At 47.0% G+C, this 24,061-nt stretch overlaps 2 protein-coding genes across 2 annotated transcripts; one reads left to right on the top strand and one right to left on the bottom strand.

The window, feature by feature from the left end:
* Window positions 1-2,471: 2,471 nt before the first annotated feature.
* AAAS (aladin WD repeat nucleoporin) lies at window positions 2,472-16,804 on the top strand. The gene is made up of 16 exons (XM_052639577.1): window positions 2,472-2,665; window positions 3,286-3,413; window positions 8,412-8,467; window positions 8,779-8,870; window positions 9,058-9,104; window positions 9,362-9,460; window positions 9,777-9,920; window positions 14,156-14,276; window positions 14,582-14,706; window positions 14,888-14,948; window positions 15,103-15,193; window positions 15,397-15,490; window positions 15,577-15,644; window positions 15,793-15,874; window positions 15,977-16,061; window positions 16,185-16,804. Exons 1-16 carry the CDS (start codon window positions 2,543-2,545, stop codon window positions 16,410-16,412), a joined length of 1,644 nt encoding a protein of 547 aa, XP_052495537.1. The 5' UTR covers window positions 2,472-2,542; the 3' UTR covers window positions 16,413-16,804.
* MYG1 (MYG1 exonuclease) lies at window positions 16,694-23,655 on the bottom strand. The gene is made up of 7 exons (XM_052639578.1): window positions 23,416-23,655; window positions 23,123-23,235; window positions 20,426-20,585; window positions 17,615-17,767; window positions 17,367-17,489; window positions 17,088-17,269; window positions 16,694-16,934 (listed from the first exon to the last, which is right to left on the bottom strand). The coding sequence occupies exons 1-7, from the start codon at window positions 23,629-23,631 to the stop codon at window positions 16,736-16,738; spliced, it is 1,146 nt and encodes a 381-aa protein (XP_052495538.1). The 5' UTR covers window positions 23,632-23,655; the 3' UTR covers window positions 16,694-16,735.
* Between the last annotated feature and the right edge of the window lie 406 nt (window positions 23,656-24,061).

Raw genomic sequence — 24,061 nt, forward strand, 5'->3', positions numbered from 1 at the left:
TGGTTTCTCAGCCAGTTTCTCCAAACTACCCCGTTTTTATATTCTGCTCTTTTACACCTTCTGTGACTTCCTAGGCAACAGTAAGCTAATGGCCAGAGAGGGTACTCACAGTGTTGTCCCTTCCGTATCACCTGGGGACTTTTTGGAGCTACAGCTTCAGAGCTCCACCCCAGAATTTGTATTTTAACAAGATTCTCAGATGAGTCCCATGTTTATTAACCTTCTGGAACCCCTGGTTTTCTGACTCAGGATATAACGCTTGAGGGGAACTTTTCATGTAGAAAAGAGGGGCAGACACAGACAAAAATATTAAACCAGAATGTCTCTCCAATGAGGCTGGTTGCTCTTGGGAGTGGGGACTATGCCTTATACAGTTCTGTGTGCCCAGAGCCTGATCCTTGGAATTGTTGAGTGTGTGTGTGTGCACATGCGTGCACGCGTGTTCGGTCATGTTCAACTTTTTTCGACATCATGGACTGTAGCCCGCCAGGCTCCCCTGTCCATGGAATTTTCCAAGCAAGAATACTGGAGTAGATTGCCATTTTCCTCTTCAGGTGATCTTCCCCACCCAGGGATCAAACTCTTGTCTCCTGCATCTCCTGCAGGGGGATTCTTTATCACTGTGCCACCTGGGAAGCCCTGGAATTGCTTATTAATATTTGTTAAATGAATGAACCAATGTCCAGGGTCACCTAGTTTGTGGCAGAGTTAGAGCTGTTTATCTCCTGTATCTGCCTAGTGCTTTACAATTTATTAAATGGCTTTGTTTTCATTTTTATGTATGGGAAACAACCATGTGTGAGCGCCCTCTGCAAGTGAGGGAACTGAGGCTCAAAGAGTTCAATGATTTTCCAAAGTTACACAGCTGTAAGAAGAGGAGCCTGCAATCTGCATTAGACTCCAATTCTATTAATAACTCCATTGTTATGAATTAGAGTAAGATAAATATCACTTAAAAATTGCAGCATAGTTGATATACAACATTGTATTAGTTTCAAGTGTACAATTTAGTGATTTGATACTTTTATAGATTATACTCCAGAGTTATTATAAAGTATTGACTACTTTCCCTGTGCTATATTGGCTACAATGTTTCAAGTGTACAACGTAGTGATGTTGTTTCTTTAGATTATACTCCACACAAAGTTATTATAAAATATGGGCTATATTCCTTGTGTATTGCTGTTGTTCAGTTGCTAAGTCGTGTCCTGACTCTTTGCGACCCCACCAACTGTAGCCCTTCAGGCTCCTCTGTCCATGGGATTTCCCAGGCAAGAATACTGGAGTGGGTTGCCATTGCCCTCTCAAGGGGAACTTCCCCAACCAAGGATTGAACCACAGGTTCTTGCCTCTCCTGCTTGGCAGTCGGATTTTTCACCTGGGGAAGCCCTGTGTTGTCATTACATCCTTGTAATTTATTTTTTACTTTGTAGCTTGTACCTCTTAATCCCCTTCACCTGTTTTTGCCCCTCTCCTCTCTATCTCTCTGTTATTCTGAAGGCAGAATTCCCGGTTTTGGTATTTTTAAGGTCCGATCTCCCCTGTGCCTCACTTTCCTTTTGGTAGTATAACAGTACCCATCTCATGGAGTTGTAAAGATTAGTCAAGCACTTATCATAATAAGTGCTCAGGAAATATTAGTTTCCCAACTGTTCCCACTTTTCCTTCCAAGAAGCCTAACCCTGTGGCCTTTAGGTTCTGGCGGGCGCAGTACTTTCCCTCCCAAGGTCTCCCGCCTGACTTTCCTTCTAAGGGTGAGCGTCCCTCAACTTTCCAGCCAGCTGCCCGTGATAAGAGTCGGTTCTTTTTTTTTTTTTTTTTTTTTTAGAGACTCATTTATTTGCTGGCTGTGCTGGGTCTTCCTTGCTGCCCTCGGGCTCTCTCTAGTTGAGGTCAGCAGGGGTTGCTCTTGGTTGTCGTGTGCGGCTTCTCATTGCGGTGGCTTCTCTGCATGGACACGAGGGCGCAGTAGTTGCTGCTCCGGGGCTCAGTTGCTCTGAGGCATGTGGGATCTTCCCCGACCAGGGATCGAACTGGTGTCCCTTCCAATACAAGGTGGATTCTTAACCACTGGACCACCAGGGAAGCCCTAGAGTCGGTTATTTTCTTCTGGGCGATTCACAGTTCTGGAAGGGTTTAATTAGGTACTTCCCTGAACGTGGCTTATTTTGGGCTTTTCGAGTGCTGAGAGTGAGTGGGAGACTATGCTGGGGAATTCGCAACTGGGAAAACAGCAGTCTCACAGGAAACAAAACAAAACAAAAAAACCCGCTCCGACTCTTAACTAGGGGTCAGCGCTGCGGATGTGCCGGCGCCGCTCCCTCTCCCACCGCCAGGCGGCGCGCCAGGACGCCGGAAGTCGATCCCAGAACTGCGCATGCGTCCTTCTTCTCCAGTGCTCTTCCGTTTACTTTCTTTGAGCTTTGTATTGCCGTTTGTCCCATGCGCCTACCCGTACGCATCCGAATCTAGCCCGGGAACTAAGTCAGAGGAGCGGGAATCTGGGAGTTTTCTGATTCCGGACGTCCTCGGGACCGGCAAGATGTGCTCCCTGGGGTTGTTCCCTCCTCCACCGCCTAGGGGACAAGTCACCCTATACGAGCACAATAACGAACTGGTGACAGGCAGTAGCTGTGAGAGTCCGCCTCCCGACTTCCGGGGCCAGGTGGTCGGGGCGAGGAGGGAGGGACCTTTAGGCATGGGGGGCGGTGTCGGAGGGTATGTGGGAGCAGAGGCAGCGTGGGGGGTGGGGGGCGCGTCGCGGTCCCCAGACTGGAGGATTGGAAACAACCTCTCCCAGGGTGGAGAAGAAGAGAAGAGATGGAATGTATTCTAGAGCTGGGATTGGAGGATGAGGGATGCTGAGGAGCTGTGGGGCGGGCCTAGCGGGGATGGAGAGAGTAGGGGCGAATCTAGGGGCCGTGACTGTGCAGGAGGACTTCTGAAAAGTTGGAGACAGTATCTGGGACAACTGGGAAGGCCCAACCTGGGGAGTTTTTTCCCCCGAGGTTTTCCTGGCAAGGAAAAGGAAGAGAAATGGACGTTTATTAAGCGTTTGCGTGGAAGAAAGAGGCTCTGAGTCAGGTGTTCTCCACAAATGTTTTAATAATGTGATTTAATAATCACAGCATCCCTATGAAATATTATTCTGGTTTTACCGATAAGGGAGATAAGACTTGTTTCCCCAGTTCCACAAGTGTTTCTTTTGTGGAAATGGGAAACGGGGGTTCAGTAGAGATCTGGGAAGAACTCACTCACTGTCATACCTCTCATTTTTGGCTATAGTGGATCAATCTTCCTGTCCTAAACCTGACTAAGGAGCCCTTGAAGACCCCTGGAAGGCTGGACCATGGCACAAGAACTGCCTTCATCCACCACCGGGAGCAAGTGTGGAAGAGATGCATCAACATTTGGTGAGACTTGGCAAAGGGTCTCCTGGGCCACTGGTCTGCAGATCCTGGACGCAGTGGGGTCACCACCTCTCTGCCCTGGGCTTCCTGGCTCTCTCTAGCTCAGAGCTGTCTGTCATTCAACACATCAAATTATCAGTCCTTTCTGTGGAACTCAAGGCTGTGCAACGGTAGTTCCGTTTCATCTCCAATGACTTGCTTTTCTTTCTGGTTTAATTATGTAAACTTGATCCCTCATGTCATTATCACTTTCTGAGCCTTTACCTGGAGCTCAGAAAGAATAGGTATAAGGTTGCAGTGAATAATCTCATACATGGGTCATGCATTTTGTATGTGGATTCAGTTCCTGGCTGTGCCGCTTTTTAGCTGTGTGACCTTGAGCAAGTTACTTAATCATTCTGTCCCTCAATTTCTTCATCTGTAAAATGAAACCTGTCTTACAAGGTTCTAGTGATGATTAAATGAGTAAACCACATGTTAATCCCTTCAAGAGTTAGCCATTATTAGTATTATCCTCATCATTGTATGTAGGGGTTCAAAGGGTATGTTCATCTGTAATTTCATAAGCTGTTGCCATACAGTCCTCCAAGTTGTACATATTTATAGACCCACCAGCAGTGAGAAACTATGTTCCAAAAAAAACCTAAAAATGAAACAAAGCCAAAAAAGTGTATGAGAGTGCCTGTTTTCTGACACTGGTCTTATCAAACTTTGATATTTGATTTTGCATAACAGTTTCATTTGCATGTCTCCTTGAGTGAAGCTAAACATCAGGTTGTGGTCTGAAAACCCATTCAGTTCTGGATTCTTTCTTGATTTCTGCCTCTATCGAGCTGCTGCTTCTCTTCTTGCTGTTGTGTTTTTTTTTTTTTTTTTTTTAATATTTATTTGGCTGCTCTGGGTTCTTGTGCAGGATCTTACATCTTCATTGTGGCATTTGAGATCTTTTAGTTGCACTGCAGGATCTAGTTTCCTGACCAGGGACTGAACTCCGGCCTTCTGCATTGGGAGTATGGGGTCTTAGCCACTGGATCACCAGGGAAGTTGCTTCCTGCTGTCTTTTATATGAATAGCTGTTTTGTTTTGTTTTTAAGTTCTGTTTATTTATTTTATTTTTGCTGCGCTGAGTCTTCAGCTGCTGTGCGGGGGCTATCTCTAGTTGTGGCAAGCAGGGATTACTCTTCGTTGTGGGGTGCTAGGGCTTCTCATTGCAGTGCTTTCTCTTTTTGCAGAGCAGTGGCCCTAGGTATTCAGACTTCAGTAGTTGTGGTGCACAGGCTTAGTTGCTCTGCGGCCTGTGGGATCTTCCCAGTGCGAGGGTCAGACTTGTGCCCCCACATTGGCAGGTGGATTCCTAACACTAGACCACGGGGGAAGCAATGTCCCTGCTTTTTAATATGCTTTCTAAGTTTGTCATAGCTTTTCTTCCAAGGAGCAAGCGTCTTTTAATTTCATGGCTGCAGTCACCACCTGCAATGATTTTGGAGCCCCCCAAAATAAAGTCAGCCACTGTTTCCATTGTTTTCCCATCTATTTGCCATGAAATGATGGGACTGGATGCCCTAATCTTAGTTTTTTGAATGTTGAGTTTTAAGCCAGCTTTTTCACTCTCCTTTTTCACTTTCATCAGGAGGCTCTTTAGTTCTTCGCTTTCTGCCATAAGGGTGGTATCATCTGCATATCTGAGGTTATTGATATTTTTCCTGGCAATCTTGATTCCAGCTTGTGCTTCATCCAACCCTGCATTTCTCATGATGTATTCTGCATATAACTTAAATAAACAGGGTAACAATATACAGCCTTATTGTACTCCTTTCCCAATTTGGAACTAGTCTGTTGTTCCATGTCCGGTTCTAACTGCTGCTTCTTGACCTGCATACACATTTCTCAGGAGGCAGGTAAGGTGGTGTGGTAATCCCATCTCTTGAAGAGTTTTCCACAGTTTGTTATGATCCACACAGTCCAAGGGTTTGCTGCTAAGTCGCTTCAGTCTGGCATAGTCAGTAAAGCAGAAGTAGATGTTTTTCTGGAACTCTTGCTTTTTCTATGATCCAATGGATATAGGCAATTCGATCGCTGGTTTCCTCTGCCTTTTCTAAAACCAGCTTGAACATCTGGAAGTTCGTGGTTCCACATATTGTTGAAGCCTGACTTGGAGAAGTTTGAGCATCACTTTGCTAGCGTGTGAGATGAGTGCAATTGTGCGGTAGTTTGAGCATTCTTTGGCATTGCCTTTCTTTGGGATTGGAATGAAAACTGACCTTTTCCAGTCCTGTGTCCACTGCTGAGTTTTCCAAATTTGCTGACATTTTGAGTGCAGCACTTTCACAGCATCATCTTTTAGGCTTTGAAATAGCTTAGCTGGAATTTTATCACCTCCACTAGCTTTGTTCGTAGTGATGCTTCCTAAGGCCCACTTGACTTCGAATTCCAGGAAGTCTGGCTCTAGGTGAGTAACACACCATCATGGTTATTTGGGTCATGAAGATCTTTTTTGTATAGTTCTGTGTATTCTTGCCACCTCTTCTTAATATCGTCTGCTTCTGTTAGGTCCATGCCATTTCTGTCCTTTATCGAGCCCATCTTTGCATGAAATGCTCCCTTGGTATCTCTAATTTTCTTGAAGAAGAGATCTCTAGTCTTTCCCATTCTGTTGTTTTCCTCTATTTCTTTGCATTGATCACTGAGGAAGACTTTCTTATCTATCCTTGCTGTTCTTTGGAACTCTGCATTCAGATGGGTATATCTCTCCTTTTCTCCTTTGCCTTTAGCTTCTCTTCTTTTCTCAGCTATTTTTAAGACCTCCTCAGACAACTGTTTTGCCTTTTTGCATTTCTATTTTGGGGGGATGGTCTTGACCACTGTCTCCTGTACAGTGTCACAAACCTCCATCCATAGTTCTTCAGGCACTCTGTCTATCAGATCTAATCCCTTAAATCTGTTTGTCACTTCTACTGTATAATTGTAAGGGATTTGATTTAGGTCATACCTGAATTCGGTCTAGTGGTTTCCCCTACTTTCTTCAATTTAAGTCTGAATTTTGCAATAAGGAGTTCATGATCTGAGCCACAGTCAGCTCCTGGTCTTGTTTTTGCTGACTGTATAGAGCCTCTCCATATCTGGCTGCAAAGAATATAATCAGTCTGATTTCAGTATTGACCATCTTGTGACGTACATGTGTAGAGTCTTCTCTTGTGTTGTTGGAAGAGGGTGTTTGCTATGATCAGTGCGTTTTCTTGGCAAAACTCTATTAGCCTTTGCCCTGCTTCATTTTGTACTCCAAGGCCAAATTTGCCTGTTACTCCAGGTATCATTTGACTTCCTACTTTTGCATTCCAGTCTCCTATAATGAAAAAGACATCTTTTTGGGGTGCTAGCTCTAAAAGGTCTTGTAGGTCTTCATAGAACTGTTCAACTTCAGCTTCTTCAGTATTACTGGTTGGGGCATAGACTTGGATTACTGTGATATTGAATGGTTTGCCTTGGAAACAAACAGAGATCATTCTGTCATTTTTGAGATTGCACCCAAGTACTGCATTTTGGACTCTTTTGTTGACTATGATGGCTACTCCATTTCTTCTAAGGGATTCTTGCCCACAGTAGCAGATATATTGGTCATCTGAATTAAATTCACCCATTCCAGTCCATTTTAGTTCACTGATTCCTAAAATGTCAATGTTCACTTCTGCCATCTCCTGTTTGACCACTTCCAATTCCACGTCCCTGATTCATCGACCTAACATTCCAGGTTCCTATGGAATATTGTTCTTTACAGCATCGGACTTTACTTCCATCACCAGTCACATCCACAACTGGGCGTTGTTTTCACTTTGACAGCAGGGAAGCCCTCTGCTATCTTTTAAATGTTGGTCCTGAACTGGACTTGCACCACACCTTGGTGTTCACTTGTCTGTTCAACACCCTCAGTTGGATATTCTACAGGCTTCACACACTCAGCACGTTCAAAATCAATCTGTTTTCCTCGCTATGCCAGTGTCTTCCTTGTGTTTTTCATCTCAAGGAATGCCCTTCCTAGTCATATAAGAATAAGTGGTTTGAATGTAGGCTTTGGGACAGACAGACAGATTGAATCCTGACTCTGCTTTTTCCTACCTAGTTCACCTTTGATAATCAACCTTTCACACTCCCTGTTCTCTCATCTAAAAATGCAGACGATAACAATCCCTGTTGTATAGGGTTGTGATAATAGCTAAGTTAGATGTTGCATGTGAAGCTGTAGCCCAGCCCTGGCACAGTGTAATCAGTGTTGGATGCTATAATTATCATCTAGGTGTTTCCCTTGATATTGCTCTTTACCTTACTAATGTTGAATTAGTCCTCCAGTCCTGTCCGTTCTACTTCCTCAAGCTCTCAAACTTGTCCTCTGTTCTCAACCCCCAGTGGTTCAGGCCACTTTGGTGTTTCTTCTAGATTCCTGAAGTAGCTTCTTAATCTATTTCTTTCTCCCATTCTTGTCTCCCTCTAATCTGCAGCCAGACTGATCTTTCTAAAATGCCTGTGTGATCAGTTTATTTCTCAACTGAAACTCCTTCAGTGGCTTTCCATTCATTGTCTTTGGGCAAGTCCTGACTCGACAAAGCGTGACAGACCTCTGAGCCTTAATTGTCTCATTGAGGAAATGGGTAGAATGAAAGGACAATATAAAGTGTTTGACATATAGTTGCCACTCATTAAATGGAAGTGCTCTTATTTATTTTTTAAATATTTATTTATGTATTACTCACTTGGCTGCACCAGGTCTTCGTTGCAGCATGCAGGATCTTATAGTTGCAACAGGTGGGGTCTAGTTCCCTGACCAGGGATGGAACCTGGGCCCCCTGCATTGGGAGTGTGGAGTCTTAGCCACTGAGCCACCAGGGAAGTCCCTGATCTTATTCTGAGTACATGTCTCTTGAATGAATGAATGAATGAATGGAGGAACTTAAAGCGGAGACTGAAGGGATCAAAGCTATCTAACTCACAGTTCCCTCTCCTCTTCAGGCGTGATGTAGGCCTTTTCGGGGTGCTGAATGAAATTGCAAATTCAGAGGAGGAGGGTAAGTATGTTTACCTCCAGCCTTCTCTAGTTTTGTGGTTGCCATCTCCCCTCCATATTCTCCGTAATTCATCCCAATACCTGTTGGCCCAGCGCCTTTCCCTTCAGCCCTGTATTTCTGGCCCAGTTGTCTCCACTGGTGCTATCTCGTCTCACCTCTACCTATCCCTCATGCCGCAGAGTGGGTGTCCAGATCACTTGTTGGGTGGAAGGGCCCGGAGAGTGCTTGCCCTTGCTCAGCCCTTACCTAGGAGGGTGCCCAGTGAGAGCCCTGTGAACGATTTAATCACGGCTGCTTCCTCAACCCCACAGTGTTTGAGTGGGTGAAGACGGCATCCAGCTGGGCCCTGGCACTCTGTCGATGGGCCTCCTCCCTCCACGGGTCCCTGTTTCCCCATCTGTCTGTAAGTTTGGCTTCTGCCAGTGGCCCTGCCTGTTGCTACTCCTCTACTCCTACCATTTTCTGTGCCTTAGGTTCAGGCTGTGATGGGAAGATGGCAGAGGGTGGGAATGGTCCAGCTCCCCGTGGGAGCTTTGAGGGGATAAGCTCCCTTTGTCCCATGGCATCCTCTGTCTGCTTTGTTATTACAGCTTAGGAGCGAAGATCTGATTGCTGAATTTGCTCAAGTCACAAATTGGTGAGTGTACCAGCTCTGGGGCTTTTGTTAAAAGGAAGTCCTGAACCTTGAAACTTCTTTTGCGAAGAGGGAAAACAAGGCAGAGACTCCTCCCACCCCTTCCCTGACTGTTCCCCATGTTCTCGTTCCTTCTAACCTCCCAGTAAAGAAAGAAACAGCAAAAAATGGTAAACGGTCTCATGTGGAAGGCAGCCTGAGCTCTGGGCCCAGGTATGGTGAGGTGCAGTTCGGACTCTTCACTCTCACTCCTGCCTCAGGTCCAGCTGCTGCTTGCGGGTCTTTGCATGGCACCCCCACACCAACAAGTTTGCCGTGGCTCTGCTGGATGACTCAATCCGCGTGTATAATGCCAACAGGTGTGTGTGGCACGCTGGGTGGGCTCTGACTCTTTAGTCTCCATCTCTCAGTCCCCTCTTCCTTCTCCGGCTCTGGTGCCGGGGGAGTCCTGCAGTTCCTGAGCCCGCTTCGATGGCTCTTTTCAGAACTGGGGTCAGGGAGGCCCCACAGCTGGATGCATCCTCTTTCCAAACCCAGCCTTTATCCTCCTGTCCCACCAGACCCCCAGGCGCTGGATGTCCTGCTTTCTTCTCTGGATGTCTGTCCTCAGTTATACTCAGGTCCCCTGCACCTTAGCGTCCCTGATTGACTCTGTCCCCTCCCATTTCACCCCAGCACTATAGTCCCCTCCCTGAAGCACCGGCTGCAGCGCAATGTGGCAGCCCTGGCCTGGAAGCCCCTCAGTGCCTCTGTCTTGGCTGTGGCCTGCCAGAGCTGCATTCTCATCTGGACTCTGGACCCCATGTCCTTGTCTACCCGGTGAGTCCCAGCAGTCTCTTACCTTGGCCCGAGGCCATGGGGTGGTGAGGAGGTCTGGGAGGAAAAGTTCTTTATCCTCACAGCACTTCCCATGGCTACGGGAGAGCAGACCTAAGGCCAAGGTGGAGGTTCTACCAAGCGGTAATCTAGAGAAAGGGACAGAATAGGGGCTTCTGGGAGTGTGGGGAGTGTGTACCTGTGGATCATGAAGTGGAAAGAAAGTCTCTTTGGGAGGACTGCCAGATGCAAGTTTAACAGAAGGGAGAAAGGCAGTTAATGTAGATATGGAATTAATAGGGATTTGAGCTGAAACCAGTGAAAATGGAAAAAGAATCTAACTAACTAAATCTAACTAACTAGTGAAAATGGAAAAAGAATCTAACTAAATCTAACTAACTAACTAACTAACTAACTACATATAAAACCAGAAACTGGTTCTTTAAATTTTGAATAAAGATTTTGGCTCACTTTATTAAGGCAAAAGAGAAAATCAAAGTATACTATTTTCAGAACGGGAAAAGAAAGAACCACGAATATGGAGGAAAATAGAATTATTAGAGAGTATTTTATACATTTAGACCAGCACATTTGAAAATCTAAGGAAATGTTTGATTTTCTACCAAATATGTGTTACCAAAGTGGATGAGTTGTACCACTAAAAAAGATGCCAGACTGAGATGATTTTCTGATAGTTTGTCTAATTGTCAGAGAAAAGATAATCTCCATGTTATTGGAACTAACCCAGATCATAGAAAAATTTGGAAAGCCTCCTGATTTGTTTCTTCCTTTTAATAAACTTTATATGGACAAAGTTTTAGATTTTTGGAAAAGCTGCAAAGATAGGACAGAGGGTTTGGCTATACCTTCATAGCATTTCCCCCATTGTTAATATCTGACATTACCATGTTATATCTGTCAAAACTAAGAACTGACATTTGAACGTTGTTATTAACTAAACTGTAGACTTTGTTTACATTTCACCAGTTTTCCCATTAATGTCCTCTTTCTGTCCCATCCTGATTTGTTTTTTATAAAGTTAATGTGACCCTAAAACTGAAACCTGACAGTTACTGATTTTAAAATCCTAAATAAAAGACTATCAAAAAGAATCCAAAAGCATATATTTAAAAAAAATTTTAACCTAGTAGAATTTTCCAGAAATTAGAAACTATTTACCATTAGGACATATATTAAAATGATTTATTACATTGGCAAATTAAGGGAGAAAAATGTTTGTATTAATAAATGCCCTTGAATAAGCAGACATCCTGCGGAATGCATAAAGTAAATAGGAATACAAAGAGATGACCTAAATATAAAAAGTATATACTCAAAATGAGTGGCTGCCATATTAAACGGTGAAATAGGAGATACTAAAAGTTTTTCCAGTAATGTCAAGATAAAGACAGAAGTATCATTGCCACCATGTTAATCAACAGTAGTTTTCGATGTTCTTGTGAGTGCAGTAAGACAAGAAAAAGGAATGTGGTATAAGTCTTGAGAAAAATAAAATTAATTTTTATTTGGAGATATGATTTTACACCTAGATAAAACAAGAGATTCAACTAAAAGAAACCTGTTTAATCTGGTAAGAAATGTAAGTAGTACTGTAATTGGATCCAGGAAACTGAAAAGGTCATAGCTTTCCTTGTACTAGTAAGAATCAGCTGAGAAATTGTGATGAAAAATATGTTCTATTACAACAGGTCCAATAATTACTATAGGTTACTAGGAATAAATTGTTAAATTTATTTAATGTTAGACATCTGAAGAAAGTGGTTGAAGAATATTAAAGGAAGAAAGTGAAGTCACTCAATCATGTCCAATTCTTTGCGACCTCATGGACTGTAGCCTACCAGGCTCCTCTGTCCATGGGATTTTCCAGGCAAGAATACTGGAGTGGATTGCCATTTCGTTCTCCAGGAGATCTTCCTGACCCAGGAACTGAACCCGGGTCTCCAACATTGTAGGCAGACGCTTTACCGTCTGAGCCTGGTGGGAAGTCAATATTAGACAAGAATATTAAACAAAAGCTTAATTAATGGCGGGACATGCTGTATTCCTGGATAGGAAAATTTAATCATAAAGATGTCAAGTGTATTTCCGATTAGCATTCTACTGAATTGTTTTTGTGAACTTGACAAAATGCTATTTAGAGTTTTTATGAAAGCATAGATATGGAAGGATAGCCACGAATGTTTGCAAAGGAAGCATACTGAGAGGAGACTTGCCTCTAGGTATTGAAATGTTTCATGAAGTCACAGTAATACAAAGATATTGTCATAAGATAAGTCAAACAGATCAGTGTATCAGAACAACATTCAGGAACAGATCTAGGAATTTATGGAAATTTAATACATGATGAATTTGGCTTGCATTGCAATAGACAAGTTCAGATTTCTTTTTTTTTTAGTGGTTTTGACAAAATTGGCTGTCCATTTAGAAAATGATAAAGTTCGGCCTTGCTTCACATTTTATATACAAATAAATTCCAAGCTGATAAAAAAACTAAGTGTAAAAATACATAATTAAAAGGACTAGAAAAATACGTAAGATTTTTTTTTGCCCACTCAGAATGACAGTATTATTAAAATTGAAATGTTTGATAACATCCATTATTAGCAAGAGTAGGAAAAATGGCATAGTGTGGTACAAACTTTTTTTAAATTATTTTATTTATTTTGGCTGCACTTGGTCTTTGTTGCTGTGTGGGCTTTCTCTAGCTGCAGTGAGCAGGGGCTATTCTCTAGTTGCAGTGTGCGAGCTTCTTATTGCAGTGGCTTCTCTGATTGGGGAACACAGGCTTCAGTAGTTGTGGCGCCTGGGCTCAGTAGTTTCGGCTCCCGGGGTCTAGAGCTCTGGCTCAGTGGTTATGGTGCACTGGCCTGTGGAATCTTTCTGGACCAGGGATTGAACTGGTGTCCCCTGCATTGTGAAGCAGATTCTTAACCACTGGGTCACCAGGGAAGCCCCACAAACTTTTCAGAAAATAATTTGTTGGAAAAAATTTGTTGGCATATTTAACTTTGGAAAGGTACAATTCCACAATGCCATTTTAATACCGTATTCTACACAAATAATGACATGAGTACATAAAGATATAAAGAATACTTTTGCAGTACTATTTGTAATTAAAAAATCACCAACAACTGAAATGTCTGGAAGCACGACTGAATATATTATAGTTCATCTATTCAGTGGAATACAGTGAGGCCACCGAAAAGAGTGAAATGGATCTCTGTAAACTGATGTGTTATAAAATTAAGAGAGTAACTGTAGACTGGTGACCTCATTAGAGCTAAAGGTGGGTGTATAGTTGGGAGGAGAAGGGACAGAGTGGCATTAATTCAGATAGTAGCCTGCACTTTTTGGGCCAAGTATGTCGCTCTGGAGATTCAGAGCTGACTGACACAGCTGGTGGCCTCAGTTTGTTCCCAGCCTAGTCGGGGAGGTTGCCACACGCGCCATCTTTGATGAGCAGAAAACGAGGCAGAGCACCGAGGAGGGAAGGTAACTGTGACAAGGAAACACAGAGAGAGAGGTTTGGGAGCACAGGATGAACTCTGAGGAGTGGCAGATAACTAGAAAGATAAGAGATGGGAGCTGTGAGGTGATGTCATGGGTTATCCTGGCCTCCAGGCAGGATGGTCCTGTGGAGAGAGGGTTCTCACCCAGAGCAGAGCATGCATCTCCCCAGCCCAGCGCCACCGAGCTTTACTTGTCACAAGTTCTTGTCTCTTTCGGACCTCCCTGATGGCTCAGTGGTAAAAAATCTGCCTGCCAGTGCAGCAGACACAGGTTCAATACCTGATCCAGGAAGATTCCCACATTCTTCAGAGCAGCTAAGCTTGGGAGCCACAACTATTGAGCCTGTGCTCTAGAGCCCAGAAACCACAACTACTGGCCCACATGCCCTAAAGCCCATGCTCCGCACCAAGAAGCTCCTCTAATGCAGCTAGAGAAAACACCCACATAGCCACAAGGATCCAGCACAGCCAATAAATAAGTAACAGGAATAATAAAGTTCTTGTCTCAGGTTTACCCCCTTTCACCCTTTCTGGGCCTCCTGGTAGTGACTGCCCTTGCTTCCTTCTTGTTTTCCTTTAACTTCCATTATTCTTATTCCTGCACTCAGAGGGGCCACAGGGATTGGGCAGTTTTAGCAGGCGGAGGCAAGGGAATAGTCACAAGGCTTTCTTCTTGTCTTCTGACCCAACACCGTTTCCCTTCTGCAGACCCTCTTCTGGCTGTGCCCAGGTGCTCTCTCACCCTGGCCACACACCCGTTACCAGCTTGGCTTGGGCCCCTAGTGGGGGGCGGCTGCTCTCAGCTTCCCCTGTGGATGCTGCCATCCTGGTAAGTTGGTCCCCACGCCTCTTGGGGTCACTTCAGCCACACCCCTCAGACTTGAGGGAAGAGCTGCCTTTGCCTGGTGGTGGGAAGTACGCTGGGGGAGGTGAGGAACAGTTATCCATTCAGTCTTAAACTTATCCAAGGTGCAGCACCAGCCCTGCTCCTCACATGTAAAATTCTGCTGTTTCCTCCTGTTTCAACCCTTTCCCACTTCCTCCCCTCTCTGGTTCTTTGTACCTCAGGGAAGGGGGTCTGTGGGGTGTTGGGGATACTGTCTCCCTGTCTCACTCTCCCCGCCTCTCTCCTAGGTATGGGATGTCTCAACAGAGACCTGTGTTCCCCTTCCCTGGTTTCGGGGAGGTGGGGTTACGAACCTGCTCTGGTCCCCAGATGGCAGCAAAGTCTTGGCTACCACTCCTTCAGCTGTCTTTCGGTGAGTGTGGGGAGAGCGGGAGTGGGCAGGAAGGACGTGGAGAAAGGCACTAGGCTTCTGGAACTTCAGCTGCACAGCCTTCTGTCCCCATCCCCATTCCCCTGAACCTGGGACTGACAGGCAGGGAGGTCTGAGCTGTGACACCTGGAACTCTAAGCTGTGGCCTGCTTCTCTGGCACAGAGTCTGGGAGGCCCAGATGTGGACTTGCGAGCGGTGGCCTACCCTCTCGGGGCGATGCCAGGTAGGAGGGAGTATGCGCTGCAGGAGCTGGGGAGGAGGTTGGCTCTACTTGCCCAGGCGTGTCCCCCCCACCTCCTCTACTTCTCTTGCGCCTGTGTGTCCTTCCTGTATTCCCATAGCCCACCCTTTTCCTGCCCTTTGCTCCCTGACCCCAGACTGGCTGCTGGAGCCCTAGTGGAAACCGCCTGCTGTTCACAGTGTTGGGGGAACCGCTTATTTACTCCTTGTCATTCCCAGAACGGTGTGGTGAGTCAGGGGCAACACTTTTGGATGCCCAATAGCTGGGGTAGTCGGAGGGAGGAAAGCGCCATCTGGAATATGCTGCTTTGAAGGAAAAAGGGAAGTAAAGAAGCTTGGAAGACTTGAGAGGCGTTGATGCCTGTGATGGAGAGTAGACGGGGGAGAGGGGCCCTTTCCCTATACTTGAGAGTGCCTGCTCTGATCCACAGGTGAGGGAAAGGGGTATGTTGGAGGCGCCAAGTCTGCTACAATAGTGGCAGATCTGTCTGAGACCACCATACAGACGCCACATGGCGAGGAGAGGTAAGCTGGGTGGGTGAGGAAGGAGTGGTGAGACAAAGCCGGGAGGGACCACGCAGAGCCCCTCAACCTGCTGTTCTGACTCGTAGACTTGGGGGAGAGGCCCACTCCATGGTCTGGGACCCAAGCGGGGAGCGGCTGGCTGTGCTCATGAAAGGTAAGAGGTGGAGAGGAAGGCCTCTGCGGAGGCTGTGCCATCTTCCCAGTAATCAAGTGTATCCGTGTCCTGGCAGCAGTTCTGCTGTGCCCCTGCCCTGGGATTCGGCCTCCAGAGTTCCTTCCTGTCCCTCGTCCATCTCTTACAGGCAATCCTCGGGTCCAGAACGGGAAACCAGTCATCCTCCTTTTTCGCACTCGAAACAGCCCAGTGTTTGAGCTACTTCCTTGGTAAGTGCTGGGTTCCTCACTGGCCCTCCCATACCAAACCCACATCCCGCTATACCTGCCTGCTGCCTCCAGCTGCCTGCTCCCCTTCTCTTCTTCGTCTAGTGGCATTATCCAGGGGGAGCTAGGAGCCCAGGCCCAGCTCATCACTTTCCATCCTTCCTTCAACAAAGGAGCTCTGCTCAGCGTGGTGAGTAGGCCAGCTGCTGGGCTGCAGGAGTGGGGAGGAGCTGAGGGCCACGGCTGCTGGGTGGCTCTGCCGTAAATAGCCCTTCTTTGGGCCCAGGCTGACTTTGCTCCCCTCTCTCTGCAGTGCTGGTCCACAGGCCGGATCACCCACATCCCTCTGTACTTCGTCAATGCCCAGTTTCCACGCTTTAGCCCGGTGCTTGGCCGAGCCCAGGAGCCCCCTGCTGGGGGTGGAGGCGCTATTCACGATCTACCCCTGTTTACTGAGACATCCCCAACCTCTGCCCCTTGGGACCCTCTCCCAGGGCCACCCCCTGCTCGGCCCCACTCCCCTCACTCCCACTTTCAGTAATAAGAGTGTCCTTTCTTGTTTTCCACTTAATTATGAGACTCTGTCTTTTCCAGTGAGCTGCACTGGGATACACTGAAGGAAAAAAAAGGCATGGACTTCGGGTTTAGATCTTGGCTCTTTCACTTTTTAGTCACTCCTTGTGAATCAGGTCATTATTTACCCTTAAGAACTGGATAGTTTTCAAATGATTTGAAAGCAAAACTGAGAAAATACCTAGCACCAGCTCTGGCACGTAATACATGTTGCACTTTCCCCAAATTTAAGTTCCCAGAATAGTGCAGAGCAGTAATAGAACATTATTTGGTCAGCATGAGATGGGAGTTTTATTGGACTAGGGGATTTGGGGCAGGCGTAGGTGCTGGGCGCTGGGCCAAGGTGGCACGGGCCATGCTCAGGGCACCCTCTCGGGTACGGTGCCCACCAATGAAGCCGCTGGCATGGACAAAGATGCAGCCAGGAATTCCACTGATCTGGTCCAGGGCCTCATCCCGAAGACCCCGCCATGGCTCTAGCAGGGGCAGCCTACGGAGTGAGCAGAAAGAGGGAGTTGGTGGGGGCAAATGGAGGTTGTGAGGAACTGGGAGAGGGGGAGCAGAGGCCTAGGTTAGTGGCTGCCTCCTCTGATGGGGGTGAAACATGCCTGAAGGGCTGCAGGGTGGACCCCTAGGCCCTCACCTGCTCTGGAACGAATGGGGCTCCTTAGGCACACACTGCACCCGCCACTGTCCAGCCTGGTCTGTGTAGATAACGAAGGCAATGGTCCCTGCGGGGGACAGCCCTGATTCCAGCTGATAGAGGTGCTCCTTCCAGGGGCAGCCACCCTTTTCCAGTTCTATTATCTCCCCGCTTGGGTCCACCTGCAGAGGAAGTGGAGCCGGGACAGAAGGCTCAGGATAGGAGCACGAGCCCCAACAGGCCAGCAGCCTGCCAGCATGTCTCCTCCCGGGCCCATACCTGGAACCTCTTGGCCAGGGCCTCTTCCACCAGGGCCCGCGCTGGCAGCCAGCTGTTCTGGTAGAAATCTAGTCTCTGCAGGAACTCCTCTCGAACCAGGTCCATTGCACGCTTGAACCCAGCCTGGAAATGAGAACCATGGTGCTGGCCCGAACTTCTAACTCTGCTAGGGCTGAAGAGGCCAAGCCCACTCACTTCCTCCCCTGGTTTTCACACACCTCAGCCTCTTTTCCCCAGGCCCTCCTTACCTCAGTGTCTTGGTTGGGCTGGTTCCAAGTGGGATTAAGCCGAGCAACCCTGGCGCTCAGCGTGGTGGTCAGCAGGTACCGAGGCTCTCCCTCCTCCCACTGGGAAATCCCGTTGTCCACCGCATCCACTTCCTCCACGAAGTTTTCATACATCTAAGGCAGCAGTAGAAGAAGGGCTCTGGAGGGCACTGACTATTTGCATAAAGCTTTATAGATCTCAACATGTATGCAGATACAGTCTTTAATCTTCACAAGGATCCTGCAAGGATCTCCCAACATTACTTGGACGACGAGAGGGGGAATTGCGGAGTTCAGCAACTTCCTAAATGGCAGAGAGCATACAGCGCTGGGGCTGAATTCAGATCACCTGATTTCTGATCCAATGCTCACTCTACTACAGCTCAAAGCCAAAGCCAAGGCCAGCATGTGGGGGGAGGGAGCTGCTGTGTTCTGAACAAGGAAGGTCTTGAGTTCCATGATGGGCTCTGTGGGGTGGATCCTCATGGCTGAGGGCAGGTAAATGTCCAGGTGGGCTGAGCAGGCTATTCACTGATCCACTTATTGAGCTACAGGAGGGTCTGATCAAGCATACCCAGCAAGTGGGAGAAGATGAGTACTAGACATCAAGGGCTGGACCTGTGGTCCCGGGGAAGCCCATGATGTACCAATGGCATCTCCTGAGCCTAAAGAAATGGTAGGATTCCTCAAGAGTCGGGGGGTAGAAAAGGACATGGGATATCAGTATTTAATGCAAAACTGCCTTACAAAATAGGCCTACATTTAGACACATCTGTGGTATGTAGAAAAAGTGCTACTCAGGGAGAGCTGGAAAAGAAACTCCTCTCTGCCCAGCACCAATTGGTCTGAACCCCCAACCCAAGGCTCAGTTAAAACTTGGGTGTAATTTTAATATCCAAAACATACAAACAGCTCGGACTTCCCTGGTGGTCCAATCACTAAGATTCTGTACTTACAATATAAATAAATAATGAATATTAAAAAAACAAAAACACAAAACAGCTCATATAACTTAACACCAAAACCTAACAACTCAACTGAAAAATAGGCAGAACTGGATATTTTCCCAAAGATCTACAGATGGCCAAAAGGCCATCAACATTACTGATTATCAGAGAAATGCAAATTAAACCACAATTGAGATACTACATCACGCTTGTCAGAATGGCTATCATCAAAAATACCACAAGGAACACATATTGGTGAGGATGTTGAGAAAAGGGAACCCTTGTACACTGTTGATGGGAATGTAGATTAGTGCAGTCACTGTGGAAAACAGTATGGAAGTTCCTCAAGAAGTTAAAAATAGAACTATCATATGACCCAGCAATTCTACTCCTGGGTATTTATCTGAAACAAACAAACAACAAAAACACTAATTCAAAAAGATACATGCACCTCAATGTTGACAGCAGCATTATTTGCAATAGGCAAGGTGTGAAAGCAACCTAAGTGTCCATCAGCAGATGAGTGGATAAAGAAGATGTGGTACACAACAATATGACTTAGCCATAAATGAAAATGAAAATTTGCCATTTGCGACAACATGGATGGACTTGTAGGGTATTATGTTTAGTAAAATAAGTCACAGAAAGACAAATACTGTATATCAGTTATATGTGGAATCTAAAAAACTAGTGAATATAACAACAACAAACTCACAGACAGAACAAATTAGTGGCTACCAATCGGAGGAGGGAAGATAGGAGCAAGATGGGGTTGGGTTAAGAGGTACAAACTACTATGTGTAAAATAAAAAAGCATTTCCCCGGTGATCCAGTGGCTGAGACTCCAAGCTCCCAATGCAGGGGGTCTGTCTGGGTTTGATCCCTGGTTGGGGAACTAGATCCCACATGCCACAACTAAGACCCAGCACAGCCAAAAAAATTAATAAACATTAAAAAAAAGAACATGCTTAAAATAAACAAGCTACAAGAAAATATTTTATAGCACATGGAATACAGCCAATATTCTATAATAACTGTAAGTGGAGTATAATCTTTAAAAATTGTGAATCACCATGTAGTACACCAGAAACAAAACCTTGGGTATAGTTTAGTTCAGTTGCTTGAAACCCCTCAGCAGTAGAAGGGAAGATTGACCCAGGCAGTCTAAAACCTATTCCAGAAGCTCCAATTTAAACATTCACATTTATTCAACTTTTTTGGATCATACTAATGCTGTGTCACAGAGGAGACAGACAAGCCGAGACAGAGAACTGAACTCAACAGCCCATCTGCAAAAAGCAGAGTTGACTGCATTTGAACTTTGACTTGTGAACTTCACAGGAGCAGGGTCAAGTAGCTGACCTCAGAATCATGGATCCAACGTGCATGCCAGGGCCACTAGCCCTTGTTGCTTCCCCAACCACAGGCACCTGAACTGCCTGCAGGGGGGGGCTGGTGGAACCTGAAGAGGTTTTCATAATCAAACCCTTGCCAGTTTCCCAACTCACTGTGCCTTTGCCGCCCTCCACCTTCAGGCCAGCCAGCACCTTAGTCACATGCTGCCAAACACAGGCAGCCTGGTCCACTACCAAGCTGCTGAACAACTGTTTTTATGTGTGTCAGGGCATGCTTTACAGTTTTCATTACCTCATCCATGTCTCACAACCACCCGAGAATGGAGGCAGGAGAGATTACCCATCCCCCTGCGAGAAGACGGGCTTGACTGAGTGAGAGGGCGGTGGGCCAGCACGGGTCAGGAACCCTGACCTGAGCGTGGTTGTGAGTGTCGCTCTGGCCCACGGGGTGGAGACGCACGTGGGGGGCATCTCTGTCCTTGGGTCCCCACCTTGTCATAGAGGGTGCCCACCATGCCGTCCTCTTCGCTAGCGCCCAGCAACTGGGCCAGCAGCTTGTGCCCGAAGTGCAGATAGATGAGTCCCGCACTGCTCAGCTTGGTCTGCCACGGCTTCCCAGGGGACAGGGAGCTCATGGTCTCTGTGAAAGACCTGAGGAGCACAGGGAGGGGGGCTAGCGCCAACCGCCCCGGCTCACCCAGCGTGTGCAGGTGCAGGCACAGCGCGGTGGGGAGGCTGGGGAACACCGGGGGGACTGGGACAAAGCCTGGCTGGGGAGGCTTTGGCTTGTCCTCGGGGGTTAACACGGACTTGAGTTTGGAGCCCCCATGCATCCACTGGGCTTCCCTGTGGCTCAGATGTCATTTGACAAGGATTAACTCAGTGCTTACAAGATGCCCAAACTTTGTTGTAAACATCAGAGATGAAAAAAACTAAGACTCTGTCCCTGCCTTCAAGTTTATCTTCCTAAGGCACACGGACAGGGACACATGGGGACACATGGCCACACACAGCCCCCCACGCACACTCACATGAGCAACCAAAGGAATCTCCAGCTGGTTATAAACAAGGGCTCAGGAGAGGAAAGCGCTCAGGAGAAGAACCTTCAGGTCATTCTTGGAAGATGAATTAGTGGGTGTGTGCCAGACACATACAGGGGGAAGGAGAAAAGGCATTCCAAGTAGCGGGAACAACATGTATAATGCCTAAGAGAGAGGTATCCATGGATCTGCAAGAAAGCAGCCTGGGATGAGGAATGAGAGGCAAAAGATCAAGCAGGAGTTGGACCAGGGCAGGCCTTGGATGCTACACTTCAGAGTTTGAAGTTTATCTGTAGGTAAGGAGGAGCCACCGAGAGACTTTAAGCAGGCTGGAGCATGTCAGAAAGTGCGTTGTGCCAGCCAGCATGGAGAAGCGATCCAAGATCACCTGCAATGTGCCGGGTGAGTGAGGAAGGCAGGGACTTGAACAGCCTTGGGACAGAGGGCACGGAAATGGTATGATAGTTGTTAGAACAGTAGAAACCACAGCTCTAATTTCTAAATACCAGTCGAGTGGAATCACCAAGGAAGCTCATTTTTTCGTTCTAATGACTTATTATTAAATATTAAGTAAACACAAAAGTACCTATAAAATACTCATAAGGTATAAAGACTAATAAAAATAATGTCCCAGAAAAGATTCAGGAAGAAACAAAACTAAATAAATAGTTGATGCAAACAGATAAGACATAACTGCTAAACTGTACACAAGAGCAAGCAAGGACATGATGAACACAAAATTCAGGATGTTGCTTACTCTTGGGGAGGTGGGGTTGGGATGGGGAAGAGGCACACAGGTACAGGTGCTAAGATAATGATAATGGTCTATTTCTTCAGCTGGGAGATCAGTTCTTCGGTGTTCATTTTATGTTTTATATTTCAGAAATATTAAATATATTGTTTTACATGTCAAAAATGGCACAATTTTTTTTTTAAGTATATAAAATTACCAGAAAAAGGAAGCAGTCAATTACATCAAGTGCCACAAAGAAGTCAGTTAAGGTGAGAGGGTTAAGGTGACAGGTCAGTCAGTTAACCCTCAACCAGCAACCTGAGTCTGGCATTGAGGTCACTGGTGCCCTTTCCACCAGCATTTCCGGTAGAGAGATTGGAAAAGACCCGGCTGAATGAATGATAGGATGGATAAAAGGAATGAACTGAAAGAAATGTGGAGCCAGGGTCAGCTCTTCTTTTGAAGAACGCCTGAGAAGTGAGGGTGAGATTAGGTTGTACACACTGGGAGCATTCCCTCTTCACAACACTAATGAAAAGTAATATGTATATTTAAATAAAAAAGAGAAAGATAGGGAGGGAAGGGGAGAGAGAAAGAGAGAAACAGACTTCAATATCCTCATGATACCCCAGAGATAACCATTTTAAACAGCGAGGTGTATGTGAGGGAGGGGGTTATGGGTTTTTTTCAGTCCTTTGTTTTCAAGACGGGAGATGCGTAAACAGAGTTTCTTTCTTCAGATAAGAAGTAGAAACGCTGATAAAGAGTCCCAGAGCAGGAAGTGATACATTGGAAAAGGGGCAAACAGAAGGGTTTCCTGAATTGGAAAGAGGGAGTTGATTCAGGAGGGAGAAACTGAGGAAGTACCCGCAAGAAAAGCTCAATTTCTTTTGAAAGAAGAGAGACAGGATCACTCACTGAGAAAGTTTGATGAGGTAGGGGCTTGAGGCGAGGGAAAAGGATTGGAGAGGTACTGGGGATTCTGGCCTCTCGGCCAGAACGATTTCCCAGGGGTAGAGTGTCAGTGACGTAGAAGACAGCACACACTCACCACCTGCCACAATCACGTGGGCCCAGCAGCCTGAGGTAGGGCAGCAAGGGCACAGGAATGGATTAATCTCTGCTGGGGTATTCAGTGAGGTAACGGTAAGGCTGCTGGGAGAAAAGCCTGGCGGAGCCAAAGAAGGAAGTGAATCGGGAAGGGCCCCGGGGGTGACCAAGGGAGGCCACGGCAGACGCGAGGACTCAGCGAAGCACAAAGCCACCTAGATGGGTGCAGAGTAGGTGGAGCACTGGAAGCATGGGAGACAGCAGTCCCATGGGATTCAACGATGAGGCGGTTCCCTTCGCTGACAAGAACCACGGCAGTGGCCTGGGGCACTGAGAAAATTAAAGGAATGGTAGTGAGTCCTCACCTCTGGTGATGGTCATATCGGTGTCTCTGAGGGTCGTACTCGCCACCCACGTCTACCACGATGTCACAAGCAGCCAGTTTCTCGGGGTCTCGGGTCCGCACGATCTCTGCATCCTGCAGGGGACACAGGAGGTGAGGGGGTTGCCAGGGTCGCACGGGTAGGGGATTAATGTCGGGCTTCCAAGGAGCAGAGGAGGGGAGAGGGGTGCTCGGGCGGCACACCTCTAGGAGGACGCGGTCCACCCCGAAGATTTGGCGGCAGCCCCCGGGTCAGTTCGCGCGGCCTGTACCTACCCGGTACTCCGGCAGGAGGCGCAGCAACGCGCACGCCAGCGCCTCATCGCAGTGGAAGGTGCCGTTGTGCGTCCCGATTCGGGGCGGGGCCATGAGGTGGCTGCGGGGTCGTTTGGAAGGTGGGACAGGCTCCAGGCTGAGCTTGAGATGCGGGCTCCGGAGCGGTGGCGGCGGCAACAGCACAGGGAGGAAACCGCGCAGGAAGCGGTGGCCCATGCAGCTTTCTCCACGAGTCAGTAAGGGCGCCGACCCGGAAGGGGAAGCGCCTGCGCAGCTCCACTTCCGGTTGCCAGCTGTTCCTATGGCAACGGGCCGCGCAGAGGGCCTGCCACCCAGCATTGAATTTTTTAAAATTATTATTGCTTTTATTTTACCCAGGGCTGGACCACTGCTTTGCTACCTGGTGCCCAAAGCTGCATTAAAAACCATGCTGAGAGATCATACCTTGAAGCTTTTTGATGGCATTTTCCATCTTCTCAAATTTCTATACCACAGTTCACTTATTTTTAATTGGAGGCTAATTACTTTACAATATTGTATTGGTTTTGCCATACATCAACATGAATCTGCCACGGGTGTACACGTGTTCCCCATCCTGAATCCCCCTCCCCATACCATCCCTCTGGGTCATCAGTGCACCAGCCCT

This window comes from Budorcas taxicolor, chromosome 5, assembly GCF_023091745.1.
Source record: "Budorcas taxicolor isolate Tak-1 chromosome 5, Takin1.1, whole genome shotgun sequence".
Lineage (NCBI taxonomy): Eukaryota > Metazoa > Chordata > Mammalia > Artiodactyla > Bovidae > Budorcas > Budorcas taxicolor.